The 15,944-nt window shown below is 43.0% G+C and overlaps 1 protein-coding gene across 1 annotated transcript; it reads right to left on the reverse strand.

Annotated features, from left to right (window-relative positions):
- Positions 1-1,433: 1,433 nt before the first annotated feature.
- Positions 1,434-12,839, reverse strand: LOC121586533 (terminal nucleotidyltransferase 5A). The gene is made up of 2 exons (XM_041903284.2): positions 12,315-12,839; positions 1,434-3,272 (listed from the first exon to the last, which is right to left on the reverse strand). The coding sequence occupies exons 1-2, from the start codon at positions 12,468-12,470 to the stop codon at positions 2,241-2,243; spliced, it is 1,188 nt and encodes a 395-aa protein (XP_041759218.1). The 5' UTR covers positions 12,471-12,839; the 3' UTR covers positions 1,434-2,240.
- Positions 12,840-15,944: the final 3,105 nt, after the last annotated feature.

The following is a 15,944-nucleotide window of genomic DNA, read 5'->3' on the forward strand; positions in this document are numbered from 1 at the left end:
GCTATCCATAAATAAATAAAAACAAGAAAATTGTGCCGGAATAAGACATTATTTATACTTTTACTTGTACTTTTGATACTAAAGTATATTTTAGCAATTACATTTACTTTTGATACTTAAGTATATTTAAAACCTTTTACTAGACTTTTACTCAAGTAGTATTTTACTGGGTGACTTTCACTTTTACTTGAGTCATTTTCTATTAAGGTATCTTTACTTTTACTCAAGTATGACAATTGAGTACTTTTTCCACCACTGCACTACAGGGTCAAAGTTCAGAGAAAGACTAGGGCCTCTATTCAATCTGTAAAGCTGAAGCGTTACAGACACTGCGATAGAAATGTACGGTAATTTCAGATTGAGCCGACATATGCAGTGTTTAATCTGAATGCAGTCTCCGCTATAGCGGAACATTGCCGTTAAATTTAAATCATGCTGTAAAGCTGAACTTCCGCGATGTGGATTGAATAGAGCCCTAGCAGGTCCCAGATCTGTTTATGCTGTATAGCCAACTCCTATATGGCCAATGGCAAGACAGAACAAACAGATGTAGGACCAGGCTATAGAAACACCCTGAGTGGGAGAAATGGTAAGAGTATTCAGTGATGAGCGTGGGTAATGCTTAACAGTCATGATGAATGAAAAAAAAATCCTGTAAGCTAAACTAGCCTAATCCCCAAAAGGCATGCAATGCAATAAAATAATACCTCTGGTCAAACTTCTCAATTTTACCACCTGGCCCTCAGCTGCCTGCTCAGCCAAAACACACAGAATACAACTCATCCAAGACAGGCAACAGCAATCTCCTCTTTTCTCCCCTCTTTTCACTGAGACAGGGGGGCAAGGAAACCCCTCATTGGATGTCATGGACGACATGCAGGCGGAATTAAATGGCTAATGTATGGATGGCTACAATGGCAGATGGGATTCAGTTTCCCATGGTAACATTGGGGGTGGGAACAGAACAGAACAATTAAGTGTTTGTATGTGTCTTAGGGCCTTGATGTCAGACTGATGGGAAAGAATAGATTATATTTATATGGATGGGATGCCCACAGTGCATGATACAGTAGGAGAGAGAGGAGACTTAAGCAGATTTAAAGCCACAGCTAATTTGTGTTTCAACAAACAGCAGCCCTAAAACTCTATAAAGCTGATGGATGCTGTATGTCAGTGGGTATACCATGAATTGAAATGAGAATTAAACAGCTATACATTTAGCAGATTGCCCCTTTAATGTCTCTGCTAAGTCATACAGATACAGACCCTTCCACCTGCTTGCCCTGCATGTCTGTGTCTGTCTTCTCATTCCAATGGGACGAGCTGAAACCTATTAGACATATGTTTTAAACATCCAGCACATATACCGCATATGCCTGAAACCATTATGAATGTGTAGATTGAGGAAGAAAGAGATAACAATGTTTGCATTTTTGACCTTTTTTTTATTATTTGAAAAAGAAATACCCTGACCCTGGACATAGAAACGTACAGTAACCTGGGTGAAAAATATTTCAAAAACAGTTATTTAATTTACAGAGCAAACTACTTTAAGATGTCGGTTGGTTTTTCAGGCACTTAGAATCACAAAAGTCTGTTATTTGGTCCTTACATCTTCAAATGAAAAGGTCAGTTGAAACCACAGTCAGAACAGAATACAGATTTCTGGTTTCTTATTTACATTTCCTTTTATGAATCCAAATACACTTAGTCCCTTATCAAGACTGGGAAATTGAAAAGTTCTTCCATCACATTTCAACCGTTCTCCACACATCAAAATAGACCACCAGTCTTCACCGTACATATAACAAAAGAAGCCAACACTTCAGAAAAAAAAACGAACAAACATCATAACAACGGCTCCAATCAGATTTACAGCAGTATTCATTGATATAACTTAGTGGGAAGGGTTGCAATTGAAGATTTGGCAAAAAGATACAATTCAATACAAATGTTACCTTTTTTTTTGGTCCTCATTGGACTTTGTCCTCAAGTCTCCCACAAGAAGCCATTTTGCTACAGGTGGACTGAGCAAAGCACTCTATCAAATTGCTCAGCTCACGTTACCATAAGACAGAGGGTGTGTCTCAAATGGCACCCTATTCCCTATATAGTTTCCTGGTCATATAAAGTACTGCACTATATAGGGAATAGGGTACCATTTGGGACTCACACAGAGAAACTAGAAACTTAAAAAATACAACAACATAGTCCTCTTATGCTCCACTGATCCACATCACTCAGCTGCAAGGCAGCCATGTTCTGTGGTAAGAGCTACTATAAGAGTTACTCATGGGCGACTGGACCCGCGCTATGTAGTAGTTACTGAAGTTGACGTCCCTGACGTAAGGCGCCGGCTGGTAGTAACAGGTGATGTTAGCCAGGGCCGGGATGGCGTTCTGCTCCGCCATGGCCCGTAGTGCCAGCGCCGAGATCAGTGCCAGCGTCTGGCGGCGCTCGTGGCCCATCAGGCACACGGTGCTCTCGTCCACCACATGCCGCAGCGTCACCAGGCAGTCGTAGCGCTTGTCCTCCATGCCGTTGAAGTGGTTCTGGAGATACGCCTCTAGCTTACGCTGCTGCTCGCCGATGTCTGGGAAGTCGATGAAGAAGCGAGAGCACATGTAGCGTTGCAGCAGCTTCATCTGAGCCTCTGAGTCCGGTTTAAACCCCCGTACTAGCAGGTGGCAGTACTTCAGCAGTCCTCCTCCCCGGATCTCCTCGGGGCTGCGCGTGGCGATGGTCCTGGTGCGGAGGTGTCCCAGGGCCTCCTGGAAGTCCCCGTACATGCTCTCTCCGACCACGGTGGGGTGGAAACTCTCAGACATGGACATGGCCGTCTCTGAGCAGCGGTCGAACAGCAGCAGTGAGTCCAGGCCGATCTGGAACGAGTCCACGCTGAACTCAAACTGCCTCCGCAGGGAGTCCACAAACTTCAGCTCCACGTTCTTCCCCGTGTTGTTGGAGAGGGAGATCAGGCTCCAGCGGTCTGTGTCGTTGCACACCTTCACCAGCTTCTGGACATAGGCCTCTTTGAGGGTGATGGACGAGACACGGCTGAGCCCCGGAGGTAGGAAGTCCACCAGGCTGTCCAGGACCACGTCTTTGACCACACGGAAGGTCTTGTCATCGGTCAGGTTCAGGCCGAAAATGAGGTCCAGGTCCTTGTAGCCCAGGCCGGTGTCCTGGTGGAGCACATAGCTGGCTGCTGAACCGTTCAGCTTCACATCCCGGACCACCACACCACGCTCGTGCAGACGTGCCCGAACCACCTGCACAGGAAAGAGAGAGACATGGGTGAGGGATCTGAGAGATATTGTTAGAAGGACACTTTATTGTCCATTTTCTTTTCTGATCAAATATGTATATATATTTTTTGCTTTCAAGTGATCTGAAAGGGGGTGTCAAACTCATTCCATGGAGGGCCAACTGTCTGCTGATTTCTTTTTTTCTTTCAACTAAGACCTAGACAACCAGGTGAGGGGAGTTCCTACCTAATTAGTGACCTTAACTGATCAATCAAGTACAAGGGTGGAGTGAAAACCTGCAGACACTCGACGCTCCATGGAATGAGTTTGACACCTGTGTGATAGAGCGATATCTATCAATCAATCAATTTTATTTTATATAGCCCTTCTTACATCAGCTAATATCTCGAAGTGCTGTACAGAAACCCAGCCTAAAACCCCAAACAGCTAGTAATGCAGGTGTAGAAGCACGGTGGCTAGGAAAAACTCCCTAGAAAGGCGAAAACCTAGGAAGAAACCTAGAGAGGAACCAGGCTATGAGGGGTGGCCAGTCCTCTTCTGGCTGTGCCGGGTGAAGATTATAACAGAACCATGCCAAGATGTTCAAAAATGTTCATAAGTGACAAGCATGGTCAAATAATAATCAGGAATAAATCTCAGTTGGCTTTTCATAGCCGATCATTAAGAGTTGAAAACAGCAGGTCTGGGACAGGTAGGGGTTCCATAACCGCAGGCAGAACAGTTGAAACTGGAATAGCAGCAAGGCCAGGCGGACTGGGGACAGCAAGGAGTCACCACGGCCGGTAGTCCCGACGTATGGTCCTAGGGCTCAGGTCTCTCAGTTGGCTTTTCATAGCCGATCATTAAGAGTTGAAAACAGCAGGTCTGGGACAGGTAGGGGTTTCGTAACCGCAGGCAGAACAGTTGAAACTGGAATAGCAGCAAGGCCAGGCGGACTGGGGACAGCAAGGTGTCATCATGCCCGGTAGTCCTGACGTATGGTCCTAGGGCTCAGGTTCTCAGAGAGAAAGAGAGAATGAGAGAATTAGAGAGAGCATACTTAAATTCACACAGGACACTGGATAAGACAGGAGAAGTACTCCAGGTATAACCAACTAACCCCAGCCCCCCGACACATAAACTACTGCAGCATAAATACTGGAGGCTGAGACAGGAGCGGTCCGGAGACACTGTGGCCCCATCCGAAGAAACCCCGGACAGGGCCAAACAGGAAGGATATAACCCCACCCACTCTGCCAAAGCACAGCCCCCGCACCACTAGAGGGATATCCTCAACCACCAACTTACAATCCTGAGACAAGGCCGAGTATAGCCCACAGAGGTCTCCACCACAGCACAAACCAAGGGGGGCGCCAACCCAGACAGGAAGATCACGTCAGTAACTCAACCCACTCAAGTGACGCACCCCCTCCCAGGGACGGCATGAAAGAGCACCAGCAAGCCAGTGACTCAGCCCCTGCAACAGGGTTAGAGGCAGAGAACCCCAGTGGAGAGGGGAACCGGCCTGGCAGAGACAGCAAGGGCTGTTCGTTGCTCCAGAGCCTTTCCGTTCACCTTCACACTCCTGGGCCAGACTACACTCAATCATATGACCTACTGAAGAGATAAGTCTTCAGTAAAGACTTAAAGGTTGAGACCGAGTCTGCGTCTCTCACATGGGTAGGCAGACTGTTCCATAAAAATGGAGATCTATAGGAGAAAGCCCTGCCTCCCGCTGTTTGCTTAGAAATTCTAGGGACAATTTGGAGGCCTGCGTCTTGTGACCGTAGCGTACGTATTGGTATGTACGGCAGGACCAACTCGGAAAGATAGGTAGGAGCAAGCCCATGTAACGCTTTATAGGTTAACAGTAAAACCTTGAAATCAGCCCTTGCCTTAACAGGAAGCCAGTGTAGGGAAGCTAGCACTGGAGTAATATGATCAAATTTCTTGGTTCTAGTCAGGATTCTAGCAGCCGTATTTAGCACTAACTGAAGTTTATTTAGTGCTTTATCCGGGTAGCCGGAAAATAGAGCATTGCAGTAGTCTAACCTAGAAGTAACAAATGCATGGATTAATTTTTCTGCATCATTTTTGGACAGAAAATTTCTGATTTTTGCAATGTTACGTAGATGGAAAAAAGCTGTCCTTGAAACAGTCTTGATATGTTCGTCAAAAGAGAGATCAGGGTCAAGAGTAACGCCGAGGTCCTTCACAGTTTTATTTGAGACGACTTTACAACCATCAAGATGAATTGTCAGATTTAACAGAAGATCTCTTTGTTTCTTGGGAGTTTCTATGAGTGATATGCGGCCGAGATATGTTAGTGATCTAAGAGAGAGATATCCATACAATCTAGGGTGATTCATTCAAAGAACGATGCACTGAAAATGCATGCAATGCACTGAAAATACATGCCACTGCAAGTTGAAACATAGCTTTCATGGTTACTGCCTCTTCTTTTGAAATGGTAATATTTACATTTCAATCAAGTAATGGTTCACCTAGCTTTCAGCGAATGTTCGTAACAGTAAAGAAAAAATACTAGCATCCAATAATTTGTTGTGTGGATGAGAATAGAGAGCGACTCAGGGGGACGTAAAGAGGAACCAAGCAGTAAATGGGTCGTTCCACGAAAATACTTCCTTTTGCGTTCCTTTGATATTTTAATTAGAAATTGTGCACCAATATTGAATTTTAAAAGCCTGTTATATTAAATGAAGTTCCCTTTAATCATAGTGTAAAAACATGTGAGCTGGTTCTACATTTTGGGCCATTTTCTAGTGTTTTGTGGTGGAAAACTGAGCGGGTCGAGCGTAACACGTCAACCCTGTTACCTATAGATAGACGGGATAGAAATGTTTTAGCAATTCATTTTGCATTCAATTTGCCACTTCCTGTTGCACACAACAAACCTCCATTCATTTATGGCTGATTTAAGATGAAATTGTCAACCCCTGTTACGGTCAACCCTGTCACTTTGCTATAGTAATTTTTTTATTTAACCTCTTGAGATGGAAAAACATGCGTTTTACTAAGTTGAACATGTGCTCTTTATGACAGAATGTTAAAATTAGGTGAAATCAAGTTACACTTATCAAAAGGCACTGAATTAGTGGAACGGCCCAAATAATGACAAGCAACAACATGGAAAAACAAATGTAATCATTAATTATCAAAACATTGTGAGAACAGTTTCTGTTTTTGCAATACACAGCCTATTAATTTGTTCATATACTCCTTATTGCCATTAAAAAAAGACAAATGTCTCTTTCTCTCACGCAGAGAGATGTGACACTGAAGAAATGAACAGCCTCTGATTGGACAATAATATCCCCTATGTTTGCCAGCTAATTTATAGGCTCTTGTCCTACATATAGTCTCTCTTGTAAAAAGCCAACAATACAGAGTTAGCTCAGCTGTATGAACAAAGGTTATGCCTACAGTCCCCTTAGTAATGCATGGAGAATCAGAGATTTTTCTGTGGAACACAGCAAGCCAGTGCTTGTCTTATGTCTCTAACTTTTGGAGGAACTCCAGCTGACCTGAATTACCCATTACCCATCTCATATGTATATACTGTATTCTATACTATCTATTGCATCTTAGCCTATGCCACTCTGACAATGACGTTGCTCATCCATATATTTATATATTCTTATTCCATTCCTTTACTTAGATTTGTGTGTATTAGGTTTTTGTTGTGGAACTGTTAGATATTACTTGCTAGATATTGCTGCACTGTCGGAACTAGAAGCACAAGCATTTTGCTACACTCACAATAACATCTGCTAACCATGTGTATGTGACCATTACATTAGATTAGATTAGATTTGATTTGAAGAAACATTACAAATCTGTGAGACGTAGACAAATGGGGTTGGGTTGTGAACTTATAAACTCTGGTATGATTGTGCCATACTGAAAACATTTTTTTCCTATGTCGTCATATAAACAGCATACTGTACTTGGTAAAGATATGGTTCATGAGCTTATTGGGTCACAGAACATAACCGTCTGGGGTGGATCCTGAAGTTAAGGGAAGCTGCTGAACTAAAGGAAAGGCAGCTGAGACTGACTGTTACATCACTCCAAAGAGGAAAACAAGGAACTGGGACAATCCTTAACAGGCATGACCAGGGTTACCAAGTACACACACTTGGTCTCTTTACCCAGACACTGATCCAAGTATTCAACCAGGTATCTAGTCTGTATACTTACACAATCACATAACATCTATTTCCCTTTCCAGGTCGGATCAAGTTCACAAGTTAAGCATAAGATAGACATTACAACATCAGCTATCCACTCTCGTTACTATCAAAATACCTCTTTCATGCAGTTGTTGTCCACAACTTTGCTACAGTGCCAACATTTCATTACAAAGTGAATATCTGTATCAGTCACCACACACAATGAAATATGGTTTTAACCAGCTCAGGATAGGAATGCTGGCTATACTATGCTTCCTGAACCACACTGGTTGAATCAACGTTGTTTCCACGTCATTTCAATGAAATTCCGTTGAGCCAACGTGGAATAGATGTTGAATTGACGTCTGTGCCAAGTGGGGAGCCTGTATGTTTGTTTCGGAACACACGCACACGCACACATACACAAAGCCGTGCCTGAGGAATTAGGTTATGTTGGCTTCATCACTATGCCAGGAAAGGAGAGTCCTGCCAAGTCTCTGACTTAACATAGCTAGATCCCCATTCATGAATTTAGGTTTTACCAACCTAAAAACAAAGACAGACCAAAAAACAGACAAATTGAGACATGCATAATATGTGTGTTGGGGTCCCTCTCTGCCCAAACTCTTGCACAATCCTTCCTGGCCTTAATTGTAACCTCCTTTACCCAGAGCCAGAAACACACTGTGTCACTGTGTGATTGAAGAATATTAACATGGTACACAGCTACCGTGGCAGGATCCCAAGGGAAGGGGTAGTGCTACTCACAATGAAAAATGACACCACCATGAAAGGTCTATTGAGGAAAAGGTTCAAAACGTAAACTAAAGGTCAAGAAATAAAGAATGTTGAGTTTCAAAGCCAATCCGGTTTAGGGGCGGAAATAACAGAGAATTGATTTTCCAATAAAAGCAGTTTATGGAGCCCTGCTGTGCTCATCTGTGCTGTGTTCCAGTGAGGAAAGCAATCTGTTTCTATTGGTAACCAACTTCTGGACAGATGGTCACTAATAAAAACATCCAGAATATTAAAAAGGCTTCTTCCTTCTTTCTGTGGAAACAAACACCAGAATATATATGAACCATTTCCCAGAGTCCTCATGGAATAATCAATTATGCATATAAACTGGAATGTATGGTTCAATGAACACAGATGTATATGTATGTCTATTGGAATTAGGTTTAACTAAGCTAAAAGCAGTATTCATTATAATAAACAGTAGTAACTGCCTTACCAAACATAGGGTTGGGTATCAGGTATCAACCTGATGACACCATTAAGATAGTTATACATACTGCTAGCCTGACAAAAACGATGAGGAGGAAGTAGTTTCCCATAATATGGGCTGTGAGATATGTTACTGAGTCCAAGGACAAGTAGGTCTAACTGAATGGAATAGGTCAACCTGAATACCTCCAGGTATAATGCATTATGTGGTTATAATGACTCGTAAGACTTGCATTAAGCATGTATGACCCCCTTATAATGTCTTATAACACAAAAGGGCCTCCCAAAATAAGTAACCCCCTTTCTTCTACCTCCTCTCCAAAAGCAAGCCATTCCATTCCATTCCCACGTTACGCAACAAGCACCGGGTGAAGTTGAGCTAACGGGGGACACTTCCTCTCAACGTCGACCAGGAGAAGCAGGAGACTTATAAAAAAGCCACAAACTGACCAGACGGTGTGGTGTTGACAATGTCTTGGCGACACGTTATGTACAGTCTCTTTGCATTCCTACTCCAGTCTGGTGGGTTTCCTCTAGTATTTAATTTACCTCAGTCTGGGTGTATCCTAAATAGCACCCTATTCCCTATGTAGTGCACTATATAGGGAATAGGCTGCCATTTGGAACTCAACTTCAGTCTGACTGCAGCCTGAATGTGCTTTATGATTCAGTGAGAAAACAGACTCAGAAAGCTGTTAGCCAGATAAACCCCATGGTCCCCTAGACACCAGTTAGAGCACTGCCTGGCCCAGACAGAGAGTCACAGAAAGACCCAGCCAAGCCAAGTAAATGGCATCAGTAAATGAATGAAATGTTCAGTAGTCTATGACCCTTGCATCCGGTCCAGTCAGACCAGAAGGCAAGCAAAGACACCCCAGTCATATTATACTCAGTGTACTGTCAGTAGGCTAGCAGGAACAGATTATGGATTATGAGGTGAATGAGTTGCCTTGCTGTGGGTGGTCACGGCACCTGAACCAGCTATTAAGCTGGACTAGTGGTAGTACAGCATTCATTTATAAAACTAGACTGGTATACAGTATTTATTATCATAAAACTAAACTGGTGATACATTATTTATTATCATAGAACTAGACTGATGATACAGTATTTATTCATAAAACTAGATTGGTTATAAAGCATTTATTCTACCTTTATGAGGTGAACTTTCACATCCAGATTCTAAAACGACTTCATTAAAAGAGATTTTACACTAAAGAGAGAGAGAGAGAGAGAGAGAGAGAGAGAGAGAGAGAGAGAGAGAGAGAGAGAGAGAGAGAGAGAGAGAGAGAGAGAGAGAGATAGAGATTTGAAGAAATAACTAAAGTCAGGCATACCACCTCATTCTATGAGCCAATGTTGAGTTCAGCTGGCTTTCACCGCAATGGCCTCCTTGAAAGCCAGCAACAGGAAAGCACACGCCTATATGTAGAGGACTAACAGAGCTATACACTGTAGTGTATGCCCAAACTATGTTCCTTTCCTGTTACTCTATCTGTGGAGACGTGTGGTGTCATTGTATCGTTGAGTCTCACCAACAATAGACCGACAGAGGAGTTGGCTTACAATCTGGCAGGGCCCACAACAGAACCAGGTGACTGGGCTAGTATTGTGGTGTGTGAGTGTTTTGGGTCTACTCTTACCACAGTGATACCATGTAAACCTTGTCCTGACCCACTAAGGCCCCTGTTAGTGGAGTGACTAACGAACTAATCCAGTTTCCCCATCCTGCCCCAGAAATGGAAGCCATTGCCACCACCCAGGAAAGAAGAGCTCACTTCCAGTAAGCTCACAATGGTGAAACAAGAGCAGGGACGAAGAAATAACAAACAAAAAGGAAACCAGATCTTCCTCAGGCTTTGCCCTACTGTGCACTCAGTCAGTCTCTATTGTATTCTACTCTATTCTAGAATCTACACCCTGAATTAGATTTGAGCAAACCTGGAAAATGTGTGTTCCCTTTCCTTGGCTGGCCAAGCCAAGTAAAACAGGTTAGCCGCCATAGCTCTACCTCTACCACCTCCAGGAGCCCCCTACTGTTAACATAATGTAATATCTGATCTGACACACTAATAAACATTAAATGTCTGGATATGTAATCTCAGCTGGATAACACCACTGGGTAGGCCTAGTGGCTAGTGTGTATGTGTCACAGGAGGCTGCGGCGGGGAGGACGGCTCATAATAATGTCCGGAACGGAGCAAATGGAATGGCATCAAACACATGGAAATTCCATCCAACTATATTCTGCACCAGCCATTACCACGAACCCGTCCTCCCCAATTAAGGTGCCACCAACCTCCTGTGGTGTGTGTGTGTGTGTGCGTGTGTGTGTAGGTCTATTTTATACTTCCTCAGAACTGTCAACCCAATGTTGGCTTATCTACCCACAATCCACTGCACTAAATGAAGTGTGAGACTTCCTGTGTGCACTAAATCAGCAACAGTGAGACTTCTCTTTTACACCTCCCACGGCTCACACACACACACAGACAACAATATGGGGCCGCAACCATAAACATATGTTATCTAGATGACAGCTTTTCAATAAACACCCCCATATTGAGAGCCCTGTGGAACACCTCGAAGAACACATATTTCTGGCTGCATGAAGACATTTTTTATTTAGGTCCTGGGTTGGATCAGTTGGTTTTCCAGGCAGGGGAGAGAGAGAGGAAGGGAAAACGTTACTGGAGATATGCACTAATGCTTACTACTGATGACATGGAGCTGGATGGCCAGCCAGAGCCTACTGTAGACTTTTCCAGCCAGGGTGTGTTTTATGAAGAACAACATGGATACGGCACACATCCTTCACATAGGTCTGCTCTATTAATACAGATCACAAGCATATTACTGTCTCTCCCTCTCTGGGTAAAAGTTGTACGGTTTCCTTGACCAATTAAATTACTGGTCACAGATGCATTGGAATGAGAAAGTGGAAAATGGCAGTTAAAGCATTAGATCTTCTGCTCCTTGAGATCTCCTCCTGTCTGTTAAAGTGAATGTAAATAACATTATTTTCACTCATGATGATTCACAAGTCATGATTCACTGCAATGGGTGGATATTCAAATGTAGGCTACCAAGGCACGCCAGTATATTTCCAATACCCAGAGTAGGCTATTGCAAAAATGCAGTGTATGAGCATGCCAACAGGACTGGCACAGAATCCTATTCACAGATATTATCTGACCTGATATAGAAGATTATTGGAGCTTTCTATCCTCAGCCACAGTACTGAGAAATGAGACTGGTCTAGATCAGATTATGATATTACACAAAGATGATATGATTAGCCTTGGAATGCTCCCAAAATACACTGCCTCCCTTACACTTTTCTTAGCCTACTTATCAAATTCGACTTCAATTTACTGTGTGTGCGTGTGCGTGTGTAGCCTACCTGCGTAAAAGTGTGCGAGCGTGCGTGCATGTTTAAAAAATATATTTCATGCACATTCCTGAGTTGGCTATTCATTCACTAAAGCACTCTATGATGAGACTGAATTAAAGAAATATTGAACTATTTAAAATGATGTAAAATAACAGTTGGCTATATGTGATGAGTTTGGCTTGAGAAAAGTTTCGTTTCCCATTATCGGGCTGCATGCTCTCCAGAACTCCTTAGACAAAGCCGTTATCTCACCTGGACTATCTGCCGAGGCTGTACAGAGAGCGTCGGGAAGTTTCCGCGTCCGTGAATAGGGACGCTCTCTCCGAGAATAGAGTCCAACTTCTGCACCTGCTCCCAAGACAACACAGAGAACCGCCGACTCTGCGCCGACTCATCCCCAGAGGACATGACGATGGGACTGTGAAAATTAGTCAATTCTTCGGTAGTTTGGTGGATGTAGGCTATAATGGACAGTACCAAAGCAATTCCCAAAATAGGTGTTTCTTTTGATGTTGGAATGAAACTTGAAATCGTCAAGAAGTCAAACAAAATCGCTCCTGTTGCGCTTCTCAGATGTCACTTAAAACAGAAGTTTCAAAACAATCTAGGCTAAAGACAAAACAATCTAGGCTAAAGATCCGAGAGAGTTCTGCACATACAAATCATAGACCGGTAAACTGAACAGTGTGGCATCTCCCAAATTCTCCTGCGCTGTGACCGTGATACACTTCTGGCTGTAATCCAGCTAGAGGCATATTGACGGGTTTTAAGAAAATGGGATTAACATAAGCGTCCTGATTGGCTGTTCGGGAGGTTTATGAAGACCTACCTCAACATACAGAAGACTACAAGCGGCCATGCGCACACACCCACTTCCCCTGCGTCAGCAGAGGCTAGTCTGATGCTGTCATTGGATACTTCAGTCACATTTAGAAGGCCTACGCATTAGAGAGGGCTATTTACACTGTCTATTGGCTTAACACATCTTATTTTCTGTAGAGTGAGTAGACATTTAATAGCATAATAATAATAATAATAATAATAATAATAATAATAATAATAATAATAATAATAATAATAATAATAATAACAACAACAACAACAACAACAACAACAAAAACAACAATTTAATCATAAGAACAACAATTTATTAAACTGTATAGACTGATAGAGTTAGGGCTCTATTCAGTCAGAAGCACTGGAGATCCGCTTTATAGCACGATTGACAATTAAAGGCAATGTTCCAGCAGTTGTGGAGACTGCATTCCGTTCAACGCTACATACAGCATGTTGGCTCAATTGGAAATTAGGCTACCTTAACATTTCTAGTGCAACCTGTAACTCTTCAGTGATACAGATTGAATAGAGCCCATACTCTGGTTATTGTGAATTGTAAGCCTGCATTTTTCTCACTTAAGTAGGGGAAAACATTTGTTTCTGTTAGAGTGTAATTTAAACCAGTCTGTATCTCCATCATGTCTTTATTGGCAACCGTTCATTCACACGTTTCAAAACTGCCCTGACCAGCCAGCAACCTCTCACTCTATAATGCAGTGGTTCTCAAACTTTTTGGGTCCAGGGACCCATTTTGTGATCGCAAATTAATCAGGGACCCTCTCATCAGAACTCAAGTTTGATAAAATAAAGGCATTTTACTATGACTTCGGCAGTGCATGGCCAGATGAACCAAGTCTCGGGCCCTGGAAAGGAACATTTTAAAGGCCTGCCTCTTGGCGTCGGAGAGAACATTTTGCAGTTTTCAAGCAAATGTCCTGCAATTCTACACATTTTGTCATTAGGCAGAGAGATGTTTTGTTGTTATAGCTTTAAAGCTAATATCCTGAAATTCTACACATTTTCCCATGAGGCAGAGAGAAACCTTTGCGATTTTAAAGCTTAAATTACAGTGCATTTATGTTAAAAAACAAAACATTTTGGTATTGAGTTGAAAAATGTATAATTGGTGGAGTTCTATGGATACCAATATCCCAGTGAGCCTCCAGGCCCAGGATGCTCAGGGTTAAGAACATAAATTATAGATTAATAATATTACATTGTATTGCACCTAAACTTTTATTTTATTTTGTATTAATCTGTTGTTATTAGTAATATTAATGTATTTATTTTTTATGTAAAAATAATATCAATTTTGAGATCTGGCCGCGGGCCCCCTACAGTCCGCGGACCCCACTTTGATAACCCCTGCTATAATGAAATGTCTCAGTGTGAGCATGCTTGCTTGTTTGTGTTTTTGCATGTTTGTGGAAGGTGTCTCCTGAGTGGCGCAGTGGTCTAAGGCACTGCATCGCAGTGCTAACTGTGCCACTAGAGATCCTGGTTCGAATCCAGGCTCTGTCGCAGCTGGCCGCGACCGGGAGACTCATGGGCGGCGCACAATTGGTCCAGGGTAGGGGAGGGAATGGCCGGCAGGGATGTAGCTCAGTTGATAGAGCATGGTGTTTGCAACGCCAGGGTTGTGGGTTCGATTCCCATGGGGGGCTAGTAAAAAAATTAATAAAATGTAATCACTAACTGTAAGTCGCTCTGGATAAGAGCGTCTGCTAAATGACATAAATGTAATGTAAATTTGTCAGCCTGTTACTCATTCTCCCTCTACCAGTCTCCCTCTCACAGCTTATGAATATGAGGGGCCCTGATGAGACTAGTCAAGTTGAGCCAACAAGCAGAGAGGGTGGCATCATCACGGGGCATCATTGAACTGAGCAGCTTTTTGTCAACATATAGACTGTTTCCCTGGTAACAGCCTCTCCTGTCTTGGTGCTTGGTGTGACTGACAGGACAGACGTGACGTGGGGAAGGCACCTGCTTCACTAGGCTAATAATACCCCAGAACCAGGGGCAGGAGGGCCTCTCTGTATTGTCTCTCCTCCCTCTTTCCTCACCTCTCATCCCTCTCTCCTCACCATCCTCCTCCCTCAATTTCTAAAGAATCCCTGGTAGCAGTGTGCGAATGAGAACCACTTGACATTCTGTCGTGACAGTGAGTGGCTGGGTGGGTATAGGAGTAAAAGTGCTGGTTAATATCCGTGTCCATGTTGTTGTATGGAAGATCACACCTAAAGGTGAACACTACAGGGGAGAGTGCAGAGTTAAAGGCAAATACATGCTTGGCCCATGTGTCTAAAGAGCAAACAGGTGTGTGTGTGTTTTGAATGAGGAAGTGACAATAGGTCATAGTTACAGATACCTCAGGCCGTGTTAGTTACACTTCCATTATCGTCAATTGGAAAACAGGTTTTACACAGGCACCAGGATTAAAGAGCAATACCATCACGCAGACATGCATGGGAGTGGCACTTCTATTCAAATGGTTTATTATCAGCTGCCTGGTGGCATGGTGCCAACACTAGAGGCTGGATCTATGTATGCTGTCCAAGCCTGCTCCTCTCAAAGAGCTAGAACAAGAAAAACATAATCAGAAAGGAAGGACATGTCTTTCGACCTCAGAAACCTATCACACAGCTGTACACATGTTCCATTAATGAAGATGGATATAACTTTATTGAAATGTACAGTTTGGACGATACCACAGTGGAGAGGATAATAGCGGGGCATCTTAATGGATTAGGTAACAGTTCCACCAAAACCATGGAAACGCCACACACTCCTCCCCCCGTGGGAGATAGATCCAGAATCTCCTCATTGTCGGCCGTCATACTCAGCCTACATTTAGAATATTGTTTATACGTGTATTTCTCACTTTGTTGGGGTAGAAATTTGAGTATAATGCTTGTATGGATGTCATTCCCAATACATTGTATTATCATCACCACCAATCAGCATTCCATTGATCTCTTACCTAATGTATGGCAAAGCCATTATACTGTATATCCATTCTGAACAAAGAGTTCCAGCAGAGTC

This window comes from Coregonus clupeaformis, chromosome 17 (assembly GCF_020615455.1).
Source record: "Coregonus clupeaformis isolate EN_2021a chromosome 17, ASM2061545v1, whole genome shotgun sequence".
Taxonomy (NCBI): Eukaryota; Metazoa; Chordata; class Actinopteri; order Salmoniformes; family Salmonidae; genus Coregonus; species Coregonus clupeaformis.

Bases quoted from the DNA above. Each gene is read 5' to 3' on its own strand.
- LOC121586533 (XM_041903284.2), bottom strand. From the start codon at position 12,470: ATGTCCTCTGGGGATGAGTCGGCGCAGAGTCGGCGGTTCTCTGTGTTG. The intron at 3,273-12,314 runs GTGAGATAACGG...TTTCCTGTGCAG, and splicing joins AGCCTCGGCAGATAGTCCAG to GTGGTTCGGGCACGTCTGCA.